The 25723-nt window shown below is 37.2% G+C and overlaps 1 protein-coding gene across 5 annotated transcripts in view; it reads left to right on the top strand.

Annotated features, from left to right (window-relative positions):
- Nucleotides 1-25723, top strand: part of LOC119783871 (protein TANC1-like) — a 144146-nt gene that overhangs the window by 94060 nt on the left and 24363 nt on the right. For all 5 annotated transcript variants that reach the window (XM_038285576.1, XM_038285577.1, XM_038285575.1 and 2 more), the window contains 6 exons: nt 11923-12045; nt 15562-15843; nt 16129-16274; nt 20991-21222; nt 21462-21628; nt 24623-25230. In XM_038285576.1, coding sequence (XP_038141504.1) covers nt 11923-12045; nt 15562-15843; nt 16129-16274; nt 20991-21222; nt 21462-21628; nt 24623-25230 — 1558 coding nt within the window. The remainder of the gene's footprint in view (nt 1-11922; nt 12046-15561; nt 15844-16128; nt 16275-20990; nt 21223-21461; nt 21629-24622; nt 25231-25723) is intronic.

Below are 25723 nucleotides of genomic sequence, written 5' to 3'. Positions count from 1 at the left end.
TATCACCTTCTACCTCAGAAGCAGAGATAACTGAGCTGAAATTGCAGCAGCAGATATATTTTAATCTGGAAAAAGAAAATTTAAATAGAGGTCAAACATTTAAGACTCAAACAAGACAATAACACCACCTTCCATTCTGTGTTCACAGATTGCAAACCGTTATTCTTAACCTTTTTTGAAAATTGTATCTTACTTATCCACTATGTTGTCGACCATAAAGCTTAACAGGCCAGACACACTTTGGCTCATAAAGCTAGTAGACCAGGAAATATTTGGCAGTGTATGTGTGCTTGTTTTATGGGCTGATGTCATAGTTATGCAGCATTGCCCTCTGGGGCCCTTGACAATTCACACCTTAGATTTTACGCTGTGTGACAAAACCGCAGGAGAGGACATACAGGACATGGTGAGACGACTTCATTTACGGCTGTGTTGGCATCCCGGTGAGGCAAGGATTGTTCTCCTGAAGAGAATTATCTGCAAGGAAGATATGATGATGAATGCATTTTAATAAAGTCGTCTTATCTGAATATCTCAGTGGTAGTTCTTTTTTTTTTATCATTGGATTCTAAGATCTTTTGAGAACTGAAAGTTGTCTGAATTGTTACACAACAGAAACTTAGTTATATACCTGATTATAGGTATTTTTCATCATATACAGTCTTTTGTTGTGACCTTAAACAAGTGAAAGTTGCTTTATGTTGGACAATAACTTTGCTCTAAAGGTATATCGATTGGAATGTGGCCTCATAAATTTATAATAAAAATATATCATCAGTAAGGCTCCTCTACTGTAAGCCGGATCTTATTTGGAAATACCTCAGGGTTACATGAAAAATTCAGATTTTATATTATCTGCTGAATTGAGCAGTTACTTGTCTGGGTTGACCTATTAAATACTCTCCTGTAGGTGAAAGGTATAGAGATATAAGTAAGCACTTCAGTTAGGACATTTTAAATCAGATTAGTTTAATAGAAAAAAATGTTTATCTTGTGAAGATCTTTCCACAGATCAATTATATTTATAGCTTTTTTTATTATGCCCATTTTATCATCTCTTTATATCAAATTCTTCGTATAAATTACAAGGTTTCACTTTATTTAAACCAAAAAAATATGGCTTCATCCAATTGCTTTTATATAAAAACCACCGGTTACTCCTAATGAAACAGAAATTATGCCTCAGTAGGAATAATTTGTCCTTTTACTTTGTTCTGTTTTAAGTTTTATTTCAAAACAGCTAAAGATGTCTTAATTGCAAGCAGGAAAAATGTAGATGTTTTTTTTCTGCAAGATAGTCTGTATATAGCTACAGGTGGAGGAGGAGCAGCTCTATGTTGCTGTTAAGCTTCAGAAAGCTTTAGAGTATCTGGTATTCTATCTGGCATTGCATTAAAACACTTTAAACCTTATCACAGAACATTTAAGACTTTATGGCCAGACAGGATTCTTGAACCATCAACCCTCTTTGGTGATATCTTGGACTGTTTGTGCTGACAGGGTGATTTATAATGTATAATTCGCTGTTGTGAATATTTGCCAAAACACTGGATCAACACGATCTTTAAATCAGAGGGCACACTGGATCCAGTTTGGTAGCAAATCCAACTGAGACTTTGGATCTTATGAAGTTGTAGTAATTATGTCTGGTTGAAGTGAAGGGGGGTGAGCTAACTGCTGGTGATTCCCTGTGTATGTGTCTGCATGTTCCGATCAAGGTAGACACCCTGTTTAAAGAACTTAGAGATTTGACCGGAAAATCAAGAGTCAGACAAAAAGCAAAACAGATTCACTCTAAGGAAAATACAAAGTAAACTCTCTAAAATCTCGAAGCAAACTGTATGTAATCTACAGCCACAGCTCAAAGTAGATAGAAACCGGAAAGAAAGTGAAACTGTGATCTTCTTTGCTTGTTGGAGCAGTAACTGCAGCTTTACATGAACTGCATGGCTTGTTTAAGCTGTAAGAATTTTCTATTAATACATGGGCCTACTCTTATGCGAATACTTCATCTTGCAAGTCCTGTTGTCTGTACACTTTTTACACCAGGGTTCCTCAATTCTGATCCTCATGGTCTAGTGTCCAGCATCTTCTAGATGTCTTTATTTAGACACACCTGAGTCACATAATCAGCTCATCAGCAGAACCCTGGAGAACGCTGCTTACTGCAGAGGTATTTAAGCAATTTAATTCAGGTGTGTGAAAACGGAGACCTAGACAGGACCAGAACTCACTCAACAGTGAACAAAGTTAGAGACTTGCCTATAGTAGTGATGTTGAGATGAAGCATCATGAGGCACTGAATCCTTTTGGGAAAATTAGCGAACCCAACAGTTGATGAAGCTTCATGTGAACATGTGGAATACATAAACACAGTTAGCAATATAATTGCGATTTTTTTTGCAGATTTGTTTTCCAATTTAAGTTTCTTTGAAATTGTTCATAATTGGTCTTTTTTAAGGTTTTTTTCTTTTACGTTACACTGTTTTCTGTCATTTTGGTGACATATGCTCAAGCAGACAGTTGAAAAGTGTTAGTAATTTTTATTCAAAAATAATACGGTAATATTTTTTCCACAGTTTTTGGTTTTAATCTGGTTAGAATTTATGTGTACAAACAATCTTTTTGTTAAACCAACCAATCTAATTTGCCAGTGTTTTAACCCAATTTATATTGGTAAAAGGGAAAACCAATAGAAATCGGTCACATTAAACAATATACTGGTTAAGCAGTATAGCAATTTTCAAAACCTTAACACAGGTTTTGAATCAATAACCCTTGGATTGAGAGGCAATGTCTTACAGCAGACACCACTTGGATTGGTAGCTGTCTGAAACCATTGGCTTTCTCATGTTCTGATCATTATATTTTTCAATCTAACCAAAATAGTTTCAACCAACTAATCTATTCTTAGAATATATCCAAAATCTATCCACACATCTTGAGTAAATACGAAGGCTGTTTAATGTCTGTCGAAGTTCGAGGGTGATCTGAACCGCTTTCTGAAGCGGTCACGTGGTATGGTGGTAACAAGGCTTCGGACGTCATCGAATTTTGCCCCTCCCCTAAATAAAGCAAGCCTCGAGACACACTTTGCTGAAACGCCCCCTTCACTACTCGACACACGCCTTGAAGCCTTATCTCATAACATCGCTACTATACGGTATATTTGGCTGGGTGATCTAACCACTGTTGGATCAGGTGGTGGAAGCTGTAGCCGATGATTTGTTTGAGAAAACTGAATTTACTTTGTGAGACTCTTCTTTTCCTAAATATTTTTAGAATATTTTAAATATTTTAGAAAGAAGAGAGATTTACCAAAATCCATGTACCATTTGAATTTTTGCTTTTGGATTACTGCAGTTTTTAAGTCCTATTTCCCGCTACTTGTGTGTATTCGCCTGGGAGTCTGAGATAAGCCTAATATGTGGGAGATAAATTATATCCCAATGCAATTGTTTGGTTTAGCAGAATTTGTGTTAGGCTGGGCTTTTGCATGCATTCATTGTTTATGTTTGTAAGTTGTCTCTTTCCTTAGTAGCCTTCTTGCTCTGAGTTTGTCTTTTTCAAAAAGGCCTTAAAATCCTTTTGAGAATAAAAAGCTGGTTTGGATGACAGGTGTATTTCTATACTAGGAGACTGGCAAGGTAATATTAATCTTTTAGACATGATAAAGTCATTTTGGCCTCTTTGATGTTAACAATATTTTATGATTCAGGGGTGCTTACACAGGTCAGAAAGTAATTACAAAATCCTCTCTCTAGTTTCTGCAACACTAACATGTAAAGACAATATAATGGCTTTTTAAATCAAATACATGCTGTTACCTGTCTGTTTCAGTGGAGCAGAAAGATGAATAAACTTCATCTCTTATGCCTGAAGCTCTTGTCCTTTTAACTTTTTTTTATTTTGTTTGCCTTGTCTCTGTATTTACAGACTGCATATCATCAGTGTTTGTCACGTCTCAAGGGAGCCACGGAATTCACATCCGGCCATAGCTTCATGTAGACACTGATCTGTTTAATCTACAAGTCAAATGAAAATAGATAAGCTATTTATATGTTTTGGCATATTTCGAAAAGATCACAGAAGTATCTTCAAAAAATATGTTTTCAAAGTTGTTTTGATTCCTCGATGTCACAGGAGGAACAAAAAGAAACTCTTTCAAGGCTTGATTTTTCTTAAGTTTGCAAACCCTTCTCAGTGGCACCCCTCTGTAAGATGGTAAATGCTAAATGCCTGGTCTTAAAATAGTGTACTGGATAAATTCTCTTGTCTAGTGTCATGAATCGGGGACAGATGGACCCAGTATTCAGGAGAGACAGTCAGTAGGAAACACAGGTAAGTGACCACGATAAACTGATATATGATTATCTGGGTTGGTCACTTACCTGGTTTAACAGTCCAGACCACGAGTGTCCCCAGTGCTGCAGTCCCAGAGGTAATGCTGGAAGCTGATCTTGGTGAGGGATCCAGAACAGGCAGGATCCAGATCAGACAGGAACAGAGACAGGTGGCAGGATCCAGACTTCCAGGCATGCACAGGCTTCCAGGAGGGTTCAGAGTCTGACTGGGACCAGAAGCATGACCAGGTGGTCACGCACAGGAGCAGACAGGATCAGGTGCAGACAGGCAGGCACAGTGGAAGAGGGTAGCCGAGACTGGACGAAGGAACCGGAACTTGAAGCAGGACTTTAAACTGGTCTCCTCCCTGGAGCCAGGCTTACTTGGATAAAAACTGAACCTCCCCCCATAATGAGTCAAAAACCCAGAGGACTCCGCGGGGGAGGAACAGTGGACGATCAGGAGACGAGACAAACACCAAAACCCTCTTTCCACTGGCTGCTAGGATCCAGGACATGAACCAAATAAAAACTGAACAGAAAGACTGACAGAAAGACAAGCAATGATCTGGCACTGAATGCTCAGGCTGAACTGAATATAAACCAGAGGAAACAGGTGAGGGGAATAAATTATAATTGAGGCAGGGAAGGAAGAGGGCAGGTGAGAGGAATTACTAATTAAGGGAGAGCAAACAGGCCAGATCATGACATCTAGCACAGAGTCATTGGTGCTAGTTTGATTGACAAAACTCCACTATTTACGATTGTATTTTACAAGTAATTTTTTTATGATTATTTGCATCATTGTGGTTTATAACTTTTTCATTAAGTCAATCAAGACTGTATACAATATTTAATACCCAGGTATTTTGGGTTATCACTTGTTTTGAATAAAGAAAATGCCAACTGATCGTAAAAAAAAAAACCCACTGACGATTTAATCTAGTCTGAGTTATTGCAACCAGTTTATCGCCTCATTCTTTTCTGCCTGTAAGGCTGAATACATATAAACAAGTCATTTTATTTTGTTGCATTCGTTTCTATCAACCTCCAATTATATAAAGTTATAATTGTGATGCACGACAATGGACAGCTGTAATTTCATGATTCTACACAATTTAAACAGTTTTTATATATATTTTTACTTGCAGTTTACACCTGGTACCATTGCGTATTACGCTGCATGGAAGTTCTGGGTTACTTGTTAACCCAGAACTTTCAGTATCCTCCAATCAACTGAAATTTCTGGAGAACAGCTTTGATATGCTGGTTTGACACTGAGCAAACTAAATAAAAAATGTACCATAGTAATGGGTTAAGGCAATTCCTCACTGGAGCTTGTTGCAAAATGAGAAAAAAAAAATGAGAAAAAACTGGCAATGTTTTTTTTTTAAGGATTATGCACAAGAAAGGGTATTGCTAATTCAAATAATCTATTTTTGCTATTGGAGCAACAAACTGATACACTTTTATGAAACATTTTGAACAAACTTGAGGCCTGAAATCAAATTTTAAGAAACTCTAAATGAGGACTTGTAATGACAGATTATGGTAAAGTGTCCTGCCTAAACTGTGTATGTGGTCTGGAGAAAATAGAATCACACTTACAACGTGCTGATTCCCGGATGGCTGCTCTTCCTACAATCTGATGGCATCCTTATATTACTTTTCATTCTCGGAGAGAAAATTTAGGTTTATTTTAATGGAGCTGGTGAAGCTCCAAAAGGAGTAGTGAGTTGGTGTTCTTAACTGCATCTTAGAAAATATCTAAAAAGCTTACCCGTCATGTGCTTAAGTGTTAGAATTTTGATTTTCTCCAAAATACCAACCAACAAGGCCTTTTCAGACAGGCAGCCAAAACTCTTCTTTTTCAAACTCCAGCTTCTCCTGAAAATATGAAGCTGCCCTTTAACTTAGCGCTCTTACAACTAATATATTTTTTTAAAAAGTTGTGCAAATCTTGAAAATCTCCTGCGCTTGGTCTCGGAAGTTCTGAGTTTAAGTCCCACTTATTCCCACAGACTGCCACTCTCGGTCCCTGAGCAAGACCCTCAACCCTAGACTGCTCCCCCTGCACCCCACGATGGCAGCAGAGAATTCATTTCATTGCTTTGTACTTGTGACAGTGTAATGACAATAAAGTTGAATTCTATTATTGTAGATTTAAGGAGGGGTATCAAGAAAAAGATAGGAATGCTACTCCCACACTTTTCAAAAACTCCTTTTGCTGTTGAGGAAGGTTTTTCATGGACTGCTTTGTTGATGTACTAAACTGAAATAAGGATGTTTACTCTGTTTCTATGAGACTTTTTAAAGAGTTAGATTTTCATAGTGTTGCAACTGTGCGCGACCACCCCCCCACCCCCGCGCAGAGGTTCTGCAACAATCGTTGCACACCTAAAAAAAAATCCCAAGTGGATGTCAGATGGTTGCAAACCTGTGCAGACCTCAAACAGAAGTGCACAGAGAAACAACCAAACCAAGAGAAGCAACTCTAGGTCCATGTCTGTGACCATGATATCTTGCAGACGCGCCATTGTTGTTTTGGAAGATAAACACTCCTGCCGGTGCTGCCGAAGTTCTTGAGACCATCTAATAAAGTTCTTGAGAGTTCCCGAATAGGCTCCCCCTTGTGCTTTGGGGGGAAACTGCTGTGCGTCTCTAGAAATTCCAGACAGACCGCGCAGAAGCATAACTGCAAAACTGGTTCGCATCCAGACCCAAGCGAAATTTCATGTGTGCCGTTGCAAAAGTATAATCTGCCCTTAAGTGGGCAGATTATACTTATACATGATGGAGATATACAGCAGCCAATCCTGTCTTGCTTCTAAACCTCTTTAAAAAGTGAAAAGTACTGTGGTTATAGGCAACCTTCAATACAGTGGGCGGGATTGGTTAAACATAAAAGCCTGGCAGCGCATCAACTCACTGTGATAAAATGGCAACCATTACAACATCTAAAGGTATTGATAATTGAAATAACATTTTCTTGACCCATTCAGTACTTGGACTCCTATTTGAGTTCTATTTTTATATATATATATATATATATATATATATATATATATATATATATATATATATATATATATATATATATAATTGCTCTTTATACAAGACAATCCAGTTGGATGCAATTTCATGACTTAATGAAGTCAACTTGCCCTAAAGGCCTCTACTGGGATGGTATGCCACATCTACAGATTGATTTGAAATGAGTTGATTAGTCCAAAGTTTTCTTAGCCACTGTTTATACTCTGCGCGTTTTAGAAAATGATATTTAGAGGATTAGGCTGTGATAATTATGGGAGTCATAATTAGCTCCTGTTGCCTTCAGCTTTATCACAGCTGGGGCTCAGATCTCTGTCTGAGTAAAAATGAACAAACGTTTTGGATTTGCCTTGAGAGAGAATTAACAGAACTAGAAAGGAAGGTTAAGTTTGTTTAAAAGTTAGTAAGGTGGTGTTGGTCTCATCTTGGGATTAAGAGGTGCAGTAGTCAGGAGAAAAGGTGTTTTTGTCCCCTTCTCTATCCTAGCATGGAGAACATGGAAACAAAAATTCAAAGGGCAAACTAGTCCGACGGGGGAAAACAGTCACATTTTCATCAGAATACAGCCTGATGTATTTTTAATGACTTCAAAGTCTTTGTAAGCTCAAACTTCAAGGCATCAAATGGGATTTTTTCCCCCCTTTTTTTATTAAATGAGCAAATCCATCTATGAATTTAAGTAATACAGCCACTGAGGAAAAGAGCAGTGTTCCGAGGTGGATTTTAAATTCTTTTAAAACAATGACTTAACCCTAATAATAGCTGTAGATAAAACCAAATGGGACTTGGTAAACAGGACACCATATAGTTCTTTGGTTTGTCTGTATTATGTATTCGTATTTTAGATTAATAAGTTTGACTAAAATGTATTGTTATTTTACCAAAAGCTATAGATCGAATTATCTGGATGATTTTACAAAATCCATGTTTTGTTTCGCTCTTTGACATGATTATAGCAGTTTCAGATTTATATTCAACAAATCTAACATAAGAAGATGTAAGAACAGCATAAGTATTTTTATAGCCTTTTTGCCGAGCATTGCATAGAGAGGATACACCTCTACAATGATGCTTTAAATGACGCCAACATTTTAAAACCCAGGGTGAAAGACGTTTCAAACTTTTCTAAAATAACAAAACAATATATGATAAACAATAATATAGAATGAGAAAAATTAAAAGAAAATATTCAATTTAGCAATCTTATTATCTGCCAAAAATCTTTTACTCTTTTACATATATTTATATGTCCAGCAATGTATTTTAGAGAACTGTTTACATTTAGGCAAGGTGTCTTTTACAACTCTATTCTTTCTATATTTCATCACAACATCTGGTACCCCTCTTTAATGAAATAAAACCCCACAGTCGTCAGAGAAATAACTAGAATCTGACAAAAGTAATGAAATTTAATTCTATGAAAATTAACTAATGAAATTCAGACATTGATTTATAACCACACTTCAATAGAATGATTTTAAAATAAACATTCATTAACAAAAAGGCCTGGAGAAAAATGACTGAAAATAATGTGACCCACTTAAAGGCTATATGACCATATCCGAGCAGCTTGATTCAGAAATGTAGGATCTATAGGACTGTAGCCAACCTCCCTGAACATGGGCCACAGGAAGAAAATTGATTAAAATAAAAGAGACGGATAATACAAATGGTATAAAACATCCCAGAAAACTTCTAAAGAGGTTAAAGGTGAACCTGAAGATCAAGGAACATCAGTGTCAGTGTACACACTGACAAGTGACAAGTGTATCCCTTTTTGTTTGAGCCAAAAGTGGACTTTATGGGAGACTACTTAGACTGACACGATTGATAAAAACAAATCATTAAAAAGCCAGATTGAATTTGCCAATCTACATGCTGATATGCCTCAAAGCTTTTAGGACATCGTCCTATGGACAGATGAGACATAAATGGAACTTTTTTTTTATCAAGGAACATCTGCTCCATGTTAACAGATGGAAAAATAAAGCCCATAAAGAATAAAACACTATCCATATTGTGGAAAAAATGGAGGAGGCTTTGTTATGCTCTGTGGCAGCTTTGTCTAATCTAGCGCAGGGTGTCTTGAATCTCTGCAGAGGACAATCAAATCACAAGACTTTCAAGAGATTCTTGATAGAAATGTTTGCTGAGGATCAGAAAGCTTGGTCTTAGTTACAGGTCTTTGGTCTGCAAGAGAATAATAATGAAAACACACAGCTAAAAGCACAGAAAACAGTGGACAAAAGGAAAACATTGGACTATTCTGAAGTGGCCTTCTAAGAGCCCTGACCAAAATCCTATGGAGGATATTTGGAACGAGCTGAAACGTGTCAACTGGAAAGGGCTCCCTTCAAACCTAAGAGGCTTGCTCATGAGGAATGGTCCAAAATACCTGCTGAGAGGAGCAGAAATTTTATTGACAGTTATAGTAATATTTTGATTGCAGTGATGACTTAAAGAGAATGGGCACCAAAATATGAATCTATATGTACCTCACATAGATTCAATTTTTAGCCAGGCCTGTTTCATAAGTGTATTTTCTTTAGGTCATTTTGTTGAAGCATCATTGGAAAGCAATGTCTGAATTCATTTTTTTCATAGAATTTTTATTTATAATTTTACTATTATGGGTTTGTCTTTCATTAATTGAGGGGTACCTACAATCCAAATGTGTATGCAATACTGACAAAGAATATCTTTTAGTATTTTTCCTCAATGACTTCCACACTGAAGAGGGTTATTGTTAAGATTTGTTTTCTTTATCTGTTTGCTTGAAGAAACCTTTTTGGATTTTTTTTCTCATAGGTGAGGAACGGTTCAAGAATATTACCTTTGTCAATTAATTATTCAGTTTTCACTAGTTCTGCTGGTTGACCCTTTTGTTTAATCAAATTCACCCATCCTCCACCCTCTGCTGCTTCCTTATCAATAGTGGTTTACAATGCAAATTCATATAACACGTTTACAGAAGTCGTGTACTACAGCCATGTGTTAAAGTGCTGACAGGGGCACTCTTATGGTAGGCATTGCATTCATTTAGCAAGTGCCTAATGTTGTGGGTGCTTTGGCTGACTTAAAACCATGAAGAGGACAGCCGGCCCTGAATGTGTGGAATAAGAGAGAGGATCTGCTCCTGTACCCTCGGAGAGCTCATCCTATCATTTTGAAAAAAAGAAGAAAAAAAAAAAATCTAGCTAGGGTTTTGCACCCAGCTTTTCTGCTTGCACGGTTGTCCAGGATTTTTCCATGCTTTGCAGGAGGCTTCCCCAGTTCCCGCTGTGCCTCCTGCCTGTGCTTTCTGGGTGTGAGTAGCTGTAACTTCATAATCAAATTTGTGCGCCTTTTCACCATGCAGCGCTTTACACAGACTTATTTTTTTCTATATCTGTTTCGTTCTGTTTCCACTTTATTTAATCTTCTGAAAATTGCTCCATGCCCAGAGTTGTTGTCCAGGAACACAGTCTGCTGTAATAAAAGTAACTCGGGGGGCCTTCTTTTATTTCGTTCACAGTTGCAGGCAGACGTGTTTTAATTAGTGGGGCATTCCAGAGGGTGAGTTAGCTACTCGGTGTGGGAGAGAGGGTAAGTGAAGAGGAGCAGATGAGTGTTGGTGACAGTCTCTCCCCTCTGAAGCAGATAAAGAAGAAAACTGAGACTGGTTCTGCTATTCTGCAAGGCCAAGCAAGAATAGAGTTTGATGATGTGAGGTTTAAAAAATGAGTTGCAATTGCAGAGACCTTGTTGCACATCTTTTGCATATTAACAGCGCATATCTCATGCTTAAAACGTTCTGCTAAATTGCTGTGCAATCACACTGACTCATCCAGAAGTTAAAATGAAGCCTTTTTTTGGGACTGAAATCATCTCCTACTGTGAGATATCATCTCCTCTGTCTTCAAAATAACATCAAAATCTTAGGATTGGGTTTATCTTCAAAGTATTTTCTTTTTTTTTTTTAGTAGATGATAAAAGATAAGATAAAAGTAGATGTTTACTGACCTACCGATGACCTATGTTGTTAGACATTATATTGCTTCAATAATAGTTGCTAAGCCGATCATTGCTGATGAGAAATTTCTGAACAACAAGAGTGAACTTGGAGTAGAAAAACCAAACAAAAAAAAAAGTTTTTTAAGCCGTCACGACCGCCTAACTTTTTTTTTCTTTCTTAGTGGAAATAAAGGTAATCTGCGCCTTTCAAGGAACAGACTTCTCATTGCCATAGCGATAGGAAATGACAGAAAACCAGAACACATCTGTCATAGCTATACGGTATCAAACTGCTAGCCTTTCAGCAGCAGCATACTGGTGCTCACATGTGGTGCCTCTAGAAATGTCAAATGCCAAAGTACACTGGCTTGCATCACCATAACTCATCATCTGAGAGATATAGATGGTGTGCAACCAAATCTCTAACTATTAGCTCTTTCTATCTTGCATATAGTGGATTCTAAAGTAATGTCCTCCCTATGCACAACACGGTTTTGTTCATTGCCTGTTTTTGTACCTGTGTTTCTCTCTAAAGCAACCAGCTCCACGAAGCTAGAGGACCTGAGCTTCCTTGATGAACAGCGCAACACACCCCTGCGGACATCTATTCGCCTGCCTTGGCACAACACAGGAGGGAGGCCCCCGCAGGATACTAAAGGTGACTGTGCCATTATCCATTTATGCTGCAAATACACTGGATTATCTCATCATAATAACTGAGAATGCTGTCACATCTAAGTAACAGTATTGCCTTATTTATATTTATGCATTTAGCAGATGCTTTTATCCAAAGTAACTTATGAAGTAGACAGAATTTTACATTTAGGATCAATATGACAATAAGTTCCCTAGAGAAAAAAATCCCTGGTCAAAATCAGTGGTGACAGCAAAGAGAGAGAGGGAAGTGCAGAACGAGCAGTAGAGGAGTTTCCTGAAGATGGAAAGGGACACTGCTGTTCGTTTAGTGCTTGGTAGGTCATTCCACAGTCTTGGAACAACTGATGAAAACAGTCTGGATTGTCTTAAGTGTGGCGTAGGCATCGCTAGATGACAATCCATTTATGACTGGAGTGACCGAGTCGTGACACCAGCCTTTGCAAGAGAGTTCAAGTTGATGGGAGTGGTACCCTTAAGCACTTTGTAGGCTAGAATCAGGGACTTGAATCTGATGCGGGCAGCCAGGGTAACCAGTGACGCTCAATGAACAGAGGAATGACGTGAGACTTTTTGGGCTGATTGAAGACCAGACACGACACCGCGTTCTGAATCTTTTTTAAACCTTTTACCGTACAGGCTGAGAGACCAGTCAGGAGTGCGTTACAATAATCAAGGCGAAAGATTTGCATAGCCTGCACCAGCGGCTGATGAATGCCCTGCAGGCGTATTTACCTCAGATAAACATGCACAGTTTCACATTCACACCTTTTGACACACTATTTTTTTTTCTACATTTCTCTCAACTGAAAGCATTTGAAATGTGTAATGAATTTGTATAAAACCTCCTTGGATTAATATTTGTAGGACCACCTTTTGCTGCAGCCGCACATTTCTATCACGCTTCCAATTCACATGCCACATTCTTTGACCAGCAGTTCATGGTTAGTCAGACTGACTAGCATCCTCCTCTTAAAAGTGATTTTTAAATCTAAAAGCACATTTAAAATTGAACATGGCTCTGAAATTGAAATTCCTCTCAGCAATAGCTGTGGTTTTGGGTGACGTTTTGAAGAGTGTTCCTCATTTAGCTGTATATTCTTCTCCATATGTGAGCTTTTTGTATTGCTGATCAAAAAGTTCAGCTTTGGTCGCATCCGACCAGATCATGTTCTTCAGCATGTATGAGTTCCTTTCAGGAGTTGTGGGAAACTGAGAGCTGAATGTTCAATGGCTTTCCTGGTTCTAAACTTTACCTCTGACCCATCTGCTGAATTCCATAGCTTTGTGATGCTGTTAATTCTAACAAACCTCTAATGCCTTCAAAGATCAGCTTCATTTATACTGGGGTTAGATTGTAAAACAGGGAACTCTGTTTACTAATTATTTGACCTATGAGGGTAATGAATTTCCATGCATTTGAATTTAAACTCTAATGTGATAAAAGTAAACAAGTTTAGTAATTATGAATACATTTTAAGGGGATGTATGTTTACATCGAGGCTCTGCATGCTGTGATATATTTAGTCAGTTGTTGGTCATTTACGGCTGCCGATGCCCAGTTCAGTGTTGGATTTTAGTGACCAGTACCCTAAGGGAGTTATGTGAGCTGTGTGTTAATGGAAAATAATAAAAGGAAAATGTGACTTAAATCTAATGCTTAAAAATAAGATTGAAATTGCATATTTTCTAATATTTGTCGGATTTAATTTTATGCAAATGTATATTTAATGCAATTTATATTCAAGGCACAGTGTGCTAAACAGTTGTTTTTAGGTTACATTTCGTGTAATCTGTTCACAGACCAAAAAAAAAAAAAACAGAGATTCCCCCTCTCCAAAAGTTAGAGGTGGAAGAATAACAAGAAAATAAATTCAACATTTCTCTGAACTTTACAAGCTACTGACAGAATTCCTTTGCAAAGTGAAAACCTGTCTTTTTTATTGAAAGAAAAAAAACCCCGAACACATCAAAAGAAAACAAGGTTCAGAGATACCCACAGGAGAAGTCGTTGATGGAATAGAAAAGGTAAAAACCTGAGCATGTAAGTGGTGCCTGTTAGTTTTAAAGAAGTACTTGAGGAATGAGGGAGACACTTTCAGGTTGTATAAGAGAGAACCTGCAGGACCTTAAGCTAACGCCAGCATAGCTAATGAATATTTCAGGGTCACAAGAGCAATTATAACTACAAGGCTTCTGAAAAGAGTGATTTATCAAAGGCGCTCGGTGATGGTAAAGAGGGTTTCTGCCTTCTGAACTTGGACTGGAAACTAACATCAGAACTGATTCCAAGGGTTTACTCTGGGTTGCACAGGGAAGATGAGCTTTTTCCATCAAAAGCTGTCTGTATAAATAATGAAAAATTGGGTCTGAATGTTTCCTGTTTATGGATGTATCAAAGCATAGCTTCACTCTCTGCTGTCTGATATGTTTTCAGTGCTAGAATCATTCGATTTTCACCCCAGCTCTGACCAAACATTCATGTTTTTTAAAATCCATTTAGGACTGAAACAGTTAATCAGATTCATTGTTATTAATCGATTATTGAAATAATTAAGTAATCGATTAATCGTTATATTGTATGGAGTATAGAGACTCTACAACCTGCTTTTAGCTGACAGAGCAACCCACTTAAAGCATAATTATTCCACAATTTGAAAAAAGAAAAAAATATATAAATATATATGTATAAACATTTTGCATTTGTGATGAAAAACTTTTTGGTCTGTCACCATTTCCTATCCAGACATCCTCAAGTGGAAAAGTTGTATTTTCCCCTGGTTTCAATTTTTTAACACTTTTTCTTTAAGCAACCTTTTTCTATCCGATTATTTATCAATTAATCGGAAACATAATTGACATATTAGTTACAGTCCTATTAATGACAAACTAATGCTCAGTAATACAGGGATTTTCTAATCAACTGAAATTTTAAAGTCTCAACTGTTTATCTTCTTTTAAATTTAATTTTAAAAAACGAATTTGTTGATTCATAAGACAAAATTAAATCTTGTTGTTTGCTAGTTTTCTTTTTTAAATATGTATATTGTTTTAAAGCAACAGCCGAAAAACACAGAACTTTCTCAAAGGCATCTAAGTAATGCTTATCTTTTCTTCAAAAAAGAAAACGACTCGCCATTCTGTTTTTGTTGCAATTTTTAAGATATTTTTTTTGTATCAGAACATTTAAAAATAAATAGGTAATGCATTAAAACATATTTTGGGAATAATCTCTGATTAGCTGTTATCTATTTTCTGCAATAGCCCTAATCGGCATTCTATGATCTGTCATTAAGGGTTTATATTAGGAGCAGGGGGGACGTCATTCTGACTGAGGCAGAGAAACAGATCAGGTGCTATTAGATAAATAGGATTTTATTAGTTTTACACATCAGTGCCGGTCATGTCTAATACCAGCAGATTCCAATCCCTGTCTGATTATGTCTCATCTAAATAAACCATTAAATTCAATTCTGATTTATTTGTTACCACCCTGTCCTCCACTCTCTTTTACTTATAGGACGCTTTGCTCCCTACAAGCCTTCAGACATCATGCTGAAGCCTCTGCTGTTCGAGGTACCCAGCATCACTACCGACTCTGTGTTTGTTGGCCGAGACTGGCTCTTTCAGCAGCTGGAGGATCTCCTAAAGGCCGGCGAGGACAATGAAAAGCATGGAGTGGTGGTGGTGGGTAGCGTCGGGTATGGGAAGACGGCCATTATCTCCCGGCTAGTAGCGCTGAGCTGTCATGGAGGACGTATGCGCCAGATCGCCTCCAACAGTCCCAGTGCCTCCCCTAAAAGTAAGATGTTTTTTTTCCTTTTTTCTTTTTCTTTTTTTTTTTTTTTTTGGCGATTGCAAAAGGTTTTTTTAATGAAGCTACCTTAAATCTGTTTTACCTGCGTTTTAAGTTGTCTAATTAAACTTGACATATTTCCCACTAAAAACAAAACTGAAATTGCTTGATATCAAAACGTTTTTGTCTCGATGATTTGGTATTTAGCAATCAGAAAACTGAGGCATGCATTCTATGCAATTATCTGGTTTCCTCAAACTATATGCAATAAAAAGCCATTTTTTTTGCTAGCATGTATGGGACAAGAACTCCCCCTCAGCCAGCCCCCACAGCCCAGCCCTCCATCCAGTGCCACCAACACACTGAGCAACAGCTGTCCAGGAACTCCTGAGACGCAACGGCGCCGCGAGGAGGCTGTCAAACGTCTGGCTACAAAGGTACATAGCTAAATCTTAAACTTTCTGATGCCACTTAATCCAATGATCCATAATGCAGGATTACCTTAAATGAACTGATCTTTATTTCCAAAGAGCTTCTGCAGTATGGTTAACGCTTTTCTCCAAATTCTCATTTTCTTATCATGAAACAAGAGAGTCCAAAAGGTGAAACAATACCTCTTAATAGCTTTTAATTTCTCTATTATTCTGCATGCATATTGTGGTTTGGTGGTGTGATACAGTCGGTTTTACTGGGTTTAACTGTGTCAGTGCAGCTTGTTGATTAAGCAAAAAAAAATAAAAAATTTTCTTTAAAAAGAAAAAAAGAAAGATTTCTAGGCCTTTTTCTTTTTAATACTCATTTGCAAAAGTAAATGTCTGTAAATTTCTTTTGATGGAAAAAAAATCAAATTTCTTGACATCTTTAATTGGAAATTAAAGCCGAAATTTGACGCCACTTTCAGATGTACTTTTTTTTTTCACCTGTTGATGCTGATTTTAGCCAACTCCAAGCTTTTTAAGAACTATTACAAAGAAACATATTGCAATAGCATTCAAAATATAATTTGATGACCAGGTATATGAGCAGAAACAACGTCTCACTGTGTTTGTTTGAGAGCATTTGCTCTAAAACCGCTTGCCGTTATTTTGAAACAGCGAAAACTTATTACAGAGTTGACATTTTAAATTGCCTGTACCAAACACAGAAGTTGGCGTTAATAATTAAAAGACTCAGTCTCTGTGCATATTCCCTAGAGATTGCACACTTGTACCCTAACTTTGAGATTTCCAAAGGTTACCAACGTTTCCTTACTCAGCATTTTTTATTAATACAGAAGTTTAAAGCTTAAAAAGATAAAAAGGAAAACATTGCTGTTATCTGTTCAGTCGTTTTGTTATCTGCAGAAAATCTTGTTCGGTTTATTTTTTCACAGCCTAAATAACTATATCCTATCATGTAGCTTCTTTAGATTTTTTTTTTCTTTTTTTCTTTTGATTTATTGAATCTTAACATTAGCTTTTTTTGTTTCTTCCCCTCATTGATAGCATTTGCTGACCCAAATTGTTCTGTTTTTTTTTTTGTTTTGTTTTTTCCAACCATTTTCTACCTTGTTAGGGCCCATCAAGCTGGAAATCCACCAAACTCGATCACTAGTTGACATTTTAGTGCATTTCTGCTATCCTAAAACTATAAAAGTAAACTGTGGGCAGACATTTGCAGACTAGTGGACCACTCGTTTTATTGCTCACTTTGTAGCATTTTTATCCCTTTGTACTTTTATTTTATTAGCTGCTGTTTATGACCCACATCTACAAATTGGGCAATCAGGTAATTTCTTCAGGGTTGCTGATTTAAAATCAAACTAAATGTGGTTGGAAAGATTTCGCTGCTCTCCCATCAGTTCTCTTTGGTCAAATAACAAAAGTTAAACAGTTACTCCTTATTTGATTAGATCTGCTAATTGCAAACTGTGAGGTTTTATACATTATTGGATATATTTTCTCCGTCATTGATCTTGCATTGTTATTAGTCTAATGCTATGTTTTTTTAACTTATTGACAGCCTTCTTGGGGACTAAACATGCTCTGTTGTAGAGGCCTTTTGGTCTCTCACACATTGATATGATACAGCTTTCTCTTGCCGTAGGGAAAATTCACACACTACGTTGCTAACTATTTATGCACTGAGCCTGTAAACGTCTGTGAAGCCTAAAAACATCTCTTGAGCCAATTAATGTGTAAAGTGTTTCCAATCGGCGCTCTCTCTCTCTGGGGCTCTGTTCCTGTGATGTGTGAACACTGATGCAATGCTGAGCAGCGTCTGTCAAATTCAGCCACTTCTTTTTAATCACTGATTTAAAGGCGGTTTCATATCTGCGCTCTGAGGCTGTTTCATGTTATGATGCATCACAAGCTTTAAATCATTTTATGTATTTATTTTTTTATTTTTTGTGACTAAAAACTCTTGCAGATGTTATTTCTAAGCATTAATTTATAGTTGTGCTTTTAGATTAACTGCTACAGGTTTACTGCAGTGTTGCATCAGCTTGTCTTGTATTGTTTATTGGTGCAGCAGTCTGCATGACTCATATACATAAATGAATTATTTGCTGAATCAAAGCACAGGTTGCTCAATTGGATCAGATCATAATTTTTCTTCTTTTACTACAATGCTTTACTGTAGGGGGGGGGAGTGTTCTCTAAGGTATGCTTTTTTGGTTAGTTATTTAATGATGGATAAAAATTTCACATCACTGTTCTCTTTGGGTAGCACAGTTATGATATATCTTCTCTCTCGAACCATATTGTTCCTACTTGTCTATATTTCAGACCACAGCTTCTAGTTTCTAAAAAGGAATCAAGAAAATTATTTGCTTGCATTTTTAGCTTAATAATTTCCAGTTTTAATCAGTATAAAATAACTATATATATGTTTACATAAACTTGTTTATATTGTCACCTTATAACCACAAACTTCACTATATATCATTAGGATTTTATGTGGCCACCAAAAAAATCCGTAATTATAAAGTGTATAAATAAATTTATTTTAGAATAAAAACCTAAAAGTCTAGTCACTCTGCTAAAATACACGGAGGTGGCACCATCATGGTTTGAGGAGATTTTCTTTCTGCAGGGATTGAGAAGCTGGTATAACCACAGGTCAGTCCTAGTTGTAAAAGGTTTAGAGGCTGCAAAACATTTGATAAAAAAACAACAACTAAAAGCAAGGATAGTCAGCACTTAAATTAGTACAGCCAAAAACATTTGAGCAATTTGGATTGTTTCTATCAGGCGCCCTGCTACAATACTCTGGGCTCCATTTTATGTCAATGCATTGAGTAGAGTCTGTCATTGCACTTCTAATATTAAGCGTTATTGGCGCGAAGTATGTGCATAAAAGTTTATCATTTATTTATTTTCTTCAGTTCTTTGGCTAAACTCTCAATTTATCAAGATCATTTATATGTTTTAGATAACTGTAAGGATTTACTAGTGGCCATGCGGTATTTTGGAGCGGCAGACAAACAAAAGATTAGCTGCAAAGACCATTGCTCCAAATGGATCACTCATAATTTTCTTTGTATGTTTCTTTCTTTACAGGTGTCTCATTTGTTTTTTCAGACTTTATGGAAAAATTTCGAATGCAATTCTCTGTAGGTTATGTATTCTTCTCTCGCACATCATGTTCTAGTCTGTCTGTGTTTCAGAACGCCTATTAAAAGGAATTATCTATTCTCTTTTAGGCAGCTAAAATTTAATATGTATACTCTATAATTCGTGATAAATATTGTTCTAAATTTTTTTTCTTCAGTACCCATTAACACTTGGATTATATTTTCAAATATTGGAGGAATTTATTGACGTAAATGTTTAAAGGGTACTTATATAGGACCTTTATTCTGTGAGACTGACAAAGACCTAAATTATTCACTCGCTAAAATACACAGGTGGCAGCTACATTGAAGTTCCACTCTGCAGGGCATTGAGACAGGAATACCCAGTACATCCAGGTTGTTAAAGCAGGTGTGTTGAGGCTCAAACAATGAAAGTACATCACGCTATGAAGAAGTGATAGCTATCCTTAACATACAGCCATGGGAACAGTGGAACAATTTGGATCGTACCGTCTACATTGGCGGCCCTGTTAAAGTATAGGCCCATAATCCAATTTATAATCTGTGGCAAGACTTAAAAAGAAAGTTTAATATTCATTCTCAGTCCAACCCTCAGATCTTAATGTTTTTAATAAAAACAGTATTTAGAAAGCTGCTGAAGACATTGCCCAAAAATGAATGTATAGCATTTCTGTAAGATATGTTTTTTTTACAGTGTTGTCTCGGATTTGTTTAATATCCAGACTTTTAAAATTCTGATATGCAAAACAAAAAAGCAACATCTATTCTATTCTATTTCTTCAATTCTGCAAGCATACAGTATTTGTCCGTCTGTGTTTGCCTCAAAAACCCTAATAAATAACAATGAAGTTTTCTATTTTTTTAGGCAAGAAAAAAAAATTTTGAAATATGAATCCCTTCAAATTCCAGTGGCAAATAAAATACTTGTCTGAATCTTTTTTTTTTTCTTTTAGTATGCCCATTTTTTAATCAGTGTTGTGGGATTTTTACATTTTCAAATATTTTTGTCTTCTGTCCACTGAATACCAGTAGCAGGAACCTTGATTGGTAAGATTGCTGCTGCAACAGATTTAATTTTCCACTTCTTCTGCTTTCAGCCTGTTTTTTTTTTTTTTTTTTTTGGATAGCCTGCAGGACATAAGCTTCGTTGTTGATCTTGTCACAAGCATTTTTTTAGGGGGTGTTAGGGTATCAAACAGCAGAGCCAGTTAAAGGAAGAATAGAGAAACATTTCTATTTCTGCTCTTCCTACTGTCTCTGGCAGACTGTCAGTTCCTTCAGGTTGGACTGTAATAAATACAAGTTCACATTCTAAATTGAATTTCTTTATTTTTTCTCTTCCCAACTCTGTCCTTTATTTTATATGGTAGATAGGACTACTTTTAAGTAATTTAGAGAGATTAAACCTATTTGTTGACGTTAACGTTGACCTATATTTCATTTATTTTCTGTTGAGCTCGATTAATTAAGAGGATTCAGCAAAGCTTCTGATCTAAAAAATAAAAGAAAGCCAAGAAGTTCTTAAGTCCCTCAGTTGTTTAGCAAATTCTGAATTTGCCTCCTCTTATTTTTCCAGGTTGTTGCGTATCATTATTGCCAAGCCGATAACACCTACACTTGCTTGGTACCAGAGTTTGTACACAGTATTTCAGCCTTACTGTGCAGAGCCCATCAGCTCACCGCTTATCGAGAGCTGCTGCTGAGAGAGCCACACCTTCAGAGCATGCTCAGCCTGCGCTCCTGCGTCCAAGACCCCATGGCTGCTTTCCGAAGAGGGGTCCTAGAACCACTGGCCAACCTTCGTAATGGTGAAAAATTTCAGTCTACTTTTAAATATTTTCCATAAATTTATAATAATTTTGTGTGCTTTTTATGCTCTTAAAGTAGAGCAAAAAGAACATTCTATTTGCCAAAAGAAAAAATCTCTTTGAGACTGATAAATGTTTAATCATAAAGCTCCTATAGCTGGGTAGCTTGATTGAACTGATGCTACTCTGATCAGCTTTTCTGTACTAACTGTCTCATCGTTGTTTTTTTATATTTACAGAGAAGAAAATTTCAGGGGAGGACCATCTCATTTTGATCGATGGACTTAATGAAGCAGAGTTTCATAAGCCTGACTATGGAGACACCATTGCATCATTCATCACTAAGATCATTCCTAAGTTCCCCCCCTGGCTGAAGCTGGTGGTGACTGTCCGGGTCAACTTAATGGTAAGGAATAGACTCTAATATAAAGGAAACCTTGGTTGGAGCTTTTTGCTCCTTCTTAAATTACATTAAAGGTACAATAACTGTGTTAATGTTGGAATCTAAAAGGAGAAATATAACTGTCTTTATTAACTTTATACACATAACTGAAGTGCAGTAAGAGTTTCACGTGTTATCTTATTCTAAATTAAATCAGCTTGGAATCGGAAAAAAAATCTAGCTGTTTTTATTGGCATAAGAGTTTGTTTGAGAACATTAATGAACATTAGCTTCATGTAGACCAAGAATACAGCAGACAGAGGGTTAATAAAAGTAATAATATGTCCTTTTTGCATTTTTACACATTTTTTCCTACTAGACTGTAAACATGTGAAAAAAGTTGCTGGGGTGATCTTAGTATAAATTCAAATTGTCAGAGAATTAACAATATACATCACCCTGAACACCCCATCCTAGTGCTGAGGTATGGTGGTGGCAACGTCATGATGTGGGGATGCGGTTCTTCACCTGGGACAGAATTTTTTTGCCTTCAACTGAAGATGAGATAAATACAGGGAGAAAGAAAAAGTAAGCCTGTATATTAGAAGCATCAGAAGAAATCAGACTGTGAGGGAGATGTAAAGTTTCAGCAGGACGTGACTTTTAAACAAATGACCAAGGCTACTGTAGCATAGCTTAGTTAGACATATTGATGTGCTGATCTCTGTAATTTTGAGACCTGAATGGAACTTAGAATCTAGGTTGAGCTCTAAAAAATATATGATAACAGAGGATTTCCAAGAAGTTTGACTGTTCTCAAGATATTTTACAAGAATGAGCTGAAAAAACTTTCCACCTCCTAATATGCAAGCTTTAACTTTTGATGGATGGATGGATGGATGGTAACCTTGATCTGCTGTCACTTACTGACGTGCTCTGTAGACTTTAACAAATGTGAGACCCCCTGTCCTGAAAGGCCAGCATTTCCAAGAAAAAGTAGCAGATGGAGACTAAGAACTGAAGTTTGCATTTCCGTAAGAGAGGAGTCTTGGACTTGGGCTTCCCAGCTTGATGATACTTGGTTAAACAGCTGTAAAGTTCTTCTCGGGCTGCGTTGAGGTCACTGTGGCCCATTGAGCCAAGCAACGGCTGACTGAGTCGTGAATAATAATGCGGTTGCTGACTGACATCCAGAATAGAGGTTATTGATGCTCAAGCAGAAGCCAGATATTGACTGCTGTCCATCAGCTTGCGCTGCCAACACAGTCTGGTTATTTATTAATTATCTCTTTTTCATTTCATCCTGCAAAGCATTTGAAAATTCTGAGGCTGGCACTGTTTACTCGCTGTGGTTACTTTCCACTATGTGGAAACATTGATTATGTTTTTTATGATCTGACTGTGTTATGCTATAAATAAAGTTCTTGTGAATGAATAGGCGCTAAGTTTGCTGTTCTGTAGCCTCTGGGATGTTTTTTTTTTTCTTCATGATTTCCATTGCGTTGTTTTCTAACATGGAGTTTATCCGCAAGGCATTGCCTTGGCTTCACCTGTCAGTTCATTGAGTCTGTGCCTGTGCATGACTTCGGGCCCATGTGCCTGTTTGCCTTGTTATGACAAGGAGGAATAAGAGTTATCTCACTCTGGCCATGTTTCTCGAGCCTCAGACAGGCAGAGGATTGGGGGATTAAGGCGTATTGCCCCTGCAGGACATGAATTGAAATGTGAACTCTGGATAAGACCTCTGCTTACCTGCTAGTAGCTACCATCCATCCCCTGCCTCCTAATACTCTCACTACCTTGTCCTGTCAACCTCAATGCTTCTTTTCCAACAGTAACAGTTTTCTGTTTTGGTCTGATAACGTACTGGGCGTACTCCCCTGCTGTTCAAATACACTCTACACATAATTTAGTGCCTAAAACATATTCATATACATGAACCCGTTTCACTCTTTGTCATGTTAAAGTTTAAAACTTCACTACATGTTGTTGGGATACAATTGAACGATCAATACAGAATACCTAAACGTGAGGTGGGTTGTTGCACAAAAAATACCTTAATTTGGGGCACTTTATTTTTTTTGCAAAAGATATAAAGCACTCTCAGATTAAAGAATTTATGTGTGTGAATGTTATACTGTTATATACATTTATTTGTATAATTTAAGTGCAATTTTGTTCTGTTCTGATTTCCCGTAATGCTTTGCTCTAACTGGTGTCACTTCGGATTGGGATGTTTTTAGTGGCCGTGTTCAGGCTGATGTGCAGAGCTGGTTTACTGCAACACAGGGCAGCAGGATTCATAGTATTTGTGACATCATTATCATCAACCATTTCCAAGTATCCACAATTGTAAAGCACTGAATGGACGCAATATTTAATAGCATGAGATTTAAGATTTAAGAGGCGTTATCAAGCTTTTCAATAATACTGCCACCTGTAGTCAAAAGACAGAACTGCAGTACTCTTCTACTCGCTCTCGTAGCTTGCGGTCGTACTTGTAAGGATTTTTTTTTTGTTTTCTTTTTTTTTTTTTTAGTTCTTTCTAGGGTTGAAACAATTATGATTAATCGATTATTGAAGTAATGGTCAACTAATTTAGTCATTGATTAATCGTAACTGGAGTGTAGAGACTGTAAAATGTGCCTTTAGCTGACGGAGCAACCCACTTAGAGCAACAATTATAGGAAAATTTAAAAAAAAATCTTTGTCTGTCAATTTACTCTATCCAGAACTAGTTTAATTTCCCCAAATTCTTCTTTAAGGAACGTACATATCTACCTGGCTACCCGATTACTAATCAGTTAATGGAAAAAAAAAACAATCGACAGACTCATCGATTTGCAAAATAATCGTACCACTGAGGGGTCAGTTTGATCTGATGTTTTAGTGTGAAAGATCAAATAAAAAAGGCTATTTTAAAGCTAATTTTCAGTAAAAACTTACAAGATGTCTCTTTGCGCACTACTGTTGTGTAATTCTTTGGTGCATTTTTTTTTTTTGCCTTATCCGTTACAGGAGATCACCAGCCTTCTACCCTTCTCTAAAATCTCACTGGATGATTTTACGGACAACAAAGAGATCGCCAATGACCTCAATTGCTACATCCAGTACAGGATCAATAGCAGCAAGGATATAATGAACAACATGAGCCTGAATGGCAAAGCGGATCCCGGCACTATAACCAAGCTCAGCAGCCACCTGATCTCCCGCAGCCAGGGTTCCTACCTGTATCTCAAACTCACTCTGGATCTCTTTGAGAAGGGCCACCTTGTAATTAAAAGTGCCAGCTACAAAGTAGTGCCTGTGTCACTGGCTGAACTTTACCAGCTGCAGTGCAACATGAAGTTCATGACCAACTCGGCCTTTGAGCGCTCTCTGCCTATCCTGAATGTCGCTCTTGCGTCTCTGCACCCCATGACTGATGAGCAGTTGTTTCAGGCCATCAACTCTGGCCACATCCGAGGGGAGCTGCAGTGGGAGGACTTCCAACAGCGCATGGAGCTGCTCTCCTGCTTTCTCATCAAACGGCGAGACAAAACGCGCATGTTCTGCCACCCTTCCTTCAGAGAGTGGCTGGTGTGGAGAGCTGATGGAGAGAGCACAGATTTCCTCTGTGACCCCAGGTCAGTCCTCAAATGTTATGCTCTCAGCAGCTCTTCCTTAGGAATGTGGGCCTCTGTTACAGGCATGATAAGCTTGTAAAGTATTTAGACAGTACTCTTTCTGTGGATTACAGACTTCAAACGGTCCACAGCAGACTCAAACTGGCTGATAACATGAAAGCAATAACAGGAACATCAGGAAAAACGTGGTTCCCTTTTAGTCTTTGTTTTAAAACTCCACTTTTACCACAGCAAACGCATTTTATTTCACAGTATGATTTCTATTTAATTGTTGTTGTTTTCATGAATCACAGTTTGTGGTTTAGTATGCAAGCAGGGATGTTTTTTTAAAAAGCAAGCAAAATCCTTTAATCAATAAACACATTGTGACTCATGTCTGACTCAGCGAGGTAAATGGGTTTGAGATGCCTCAGGTACTCTATTAATCTCAACAAGTTTAGTTTGTACCAAGTTTTAAAAAAAGGGTTTATAGCAAAGTTTAGGATTAGTTTGT

This window comes from Cyprinodon tularosa, unplaced genomic scaffold, assembly GCF_016077235.1.
Source record: "Cyprinodon tularosa strain WSP-4 unplaced genomic scaffold, ASM1607723v1 ctg212, whole genome shotgun sequence".
NCBI lineage: Eukaryota > Metazoa > Chordata > Actinopteri > Cyprinodontiformes > Cyprinodontidae > Cyprinodon > Cyprinodon tularosa.
This window is presented reverse-complemented; position numbering and strand designations above follow the sequence as displayed.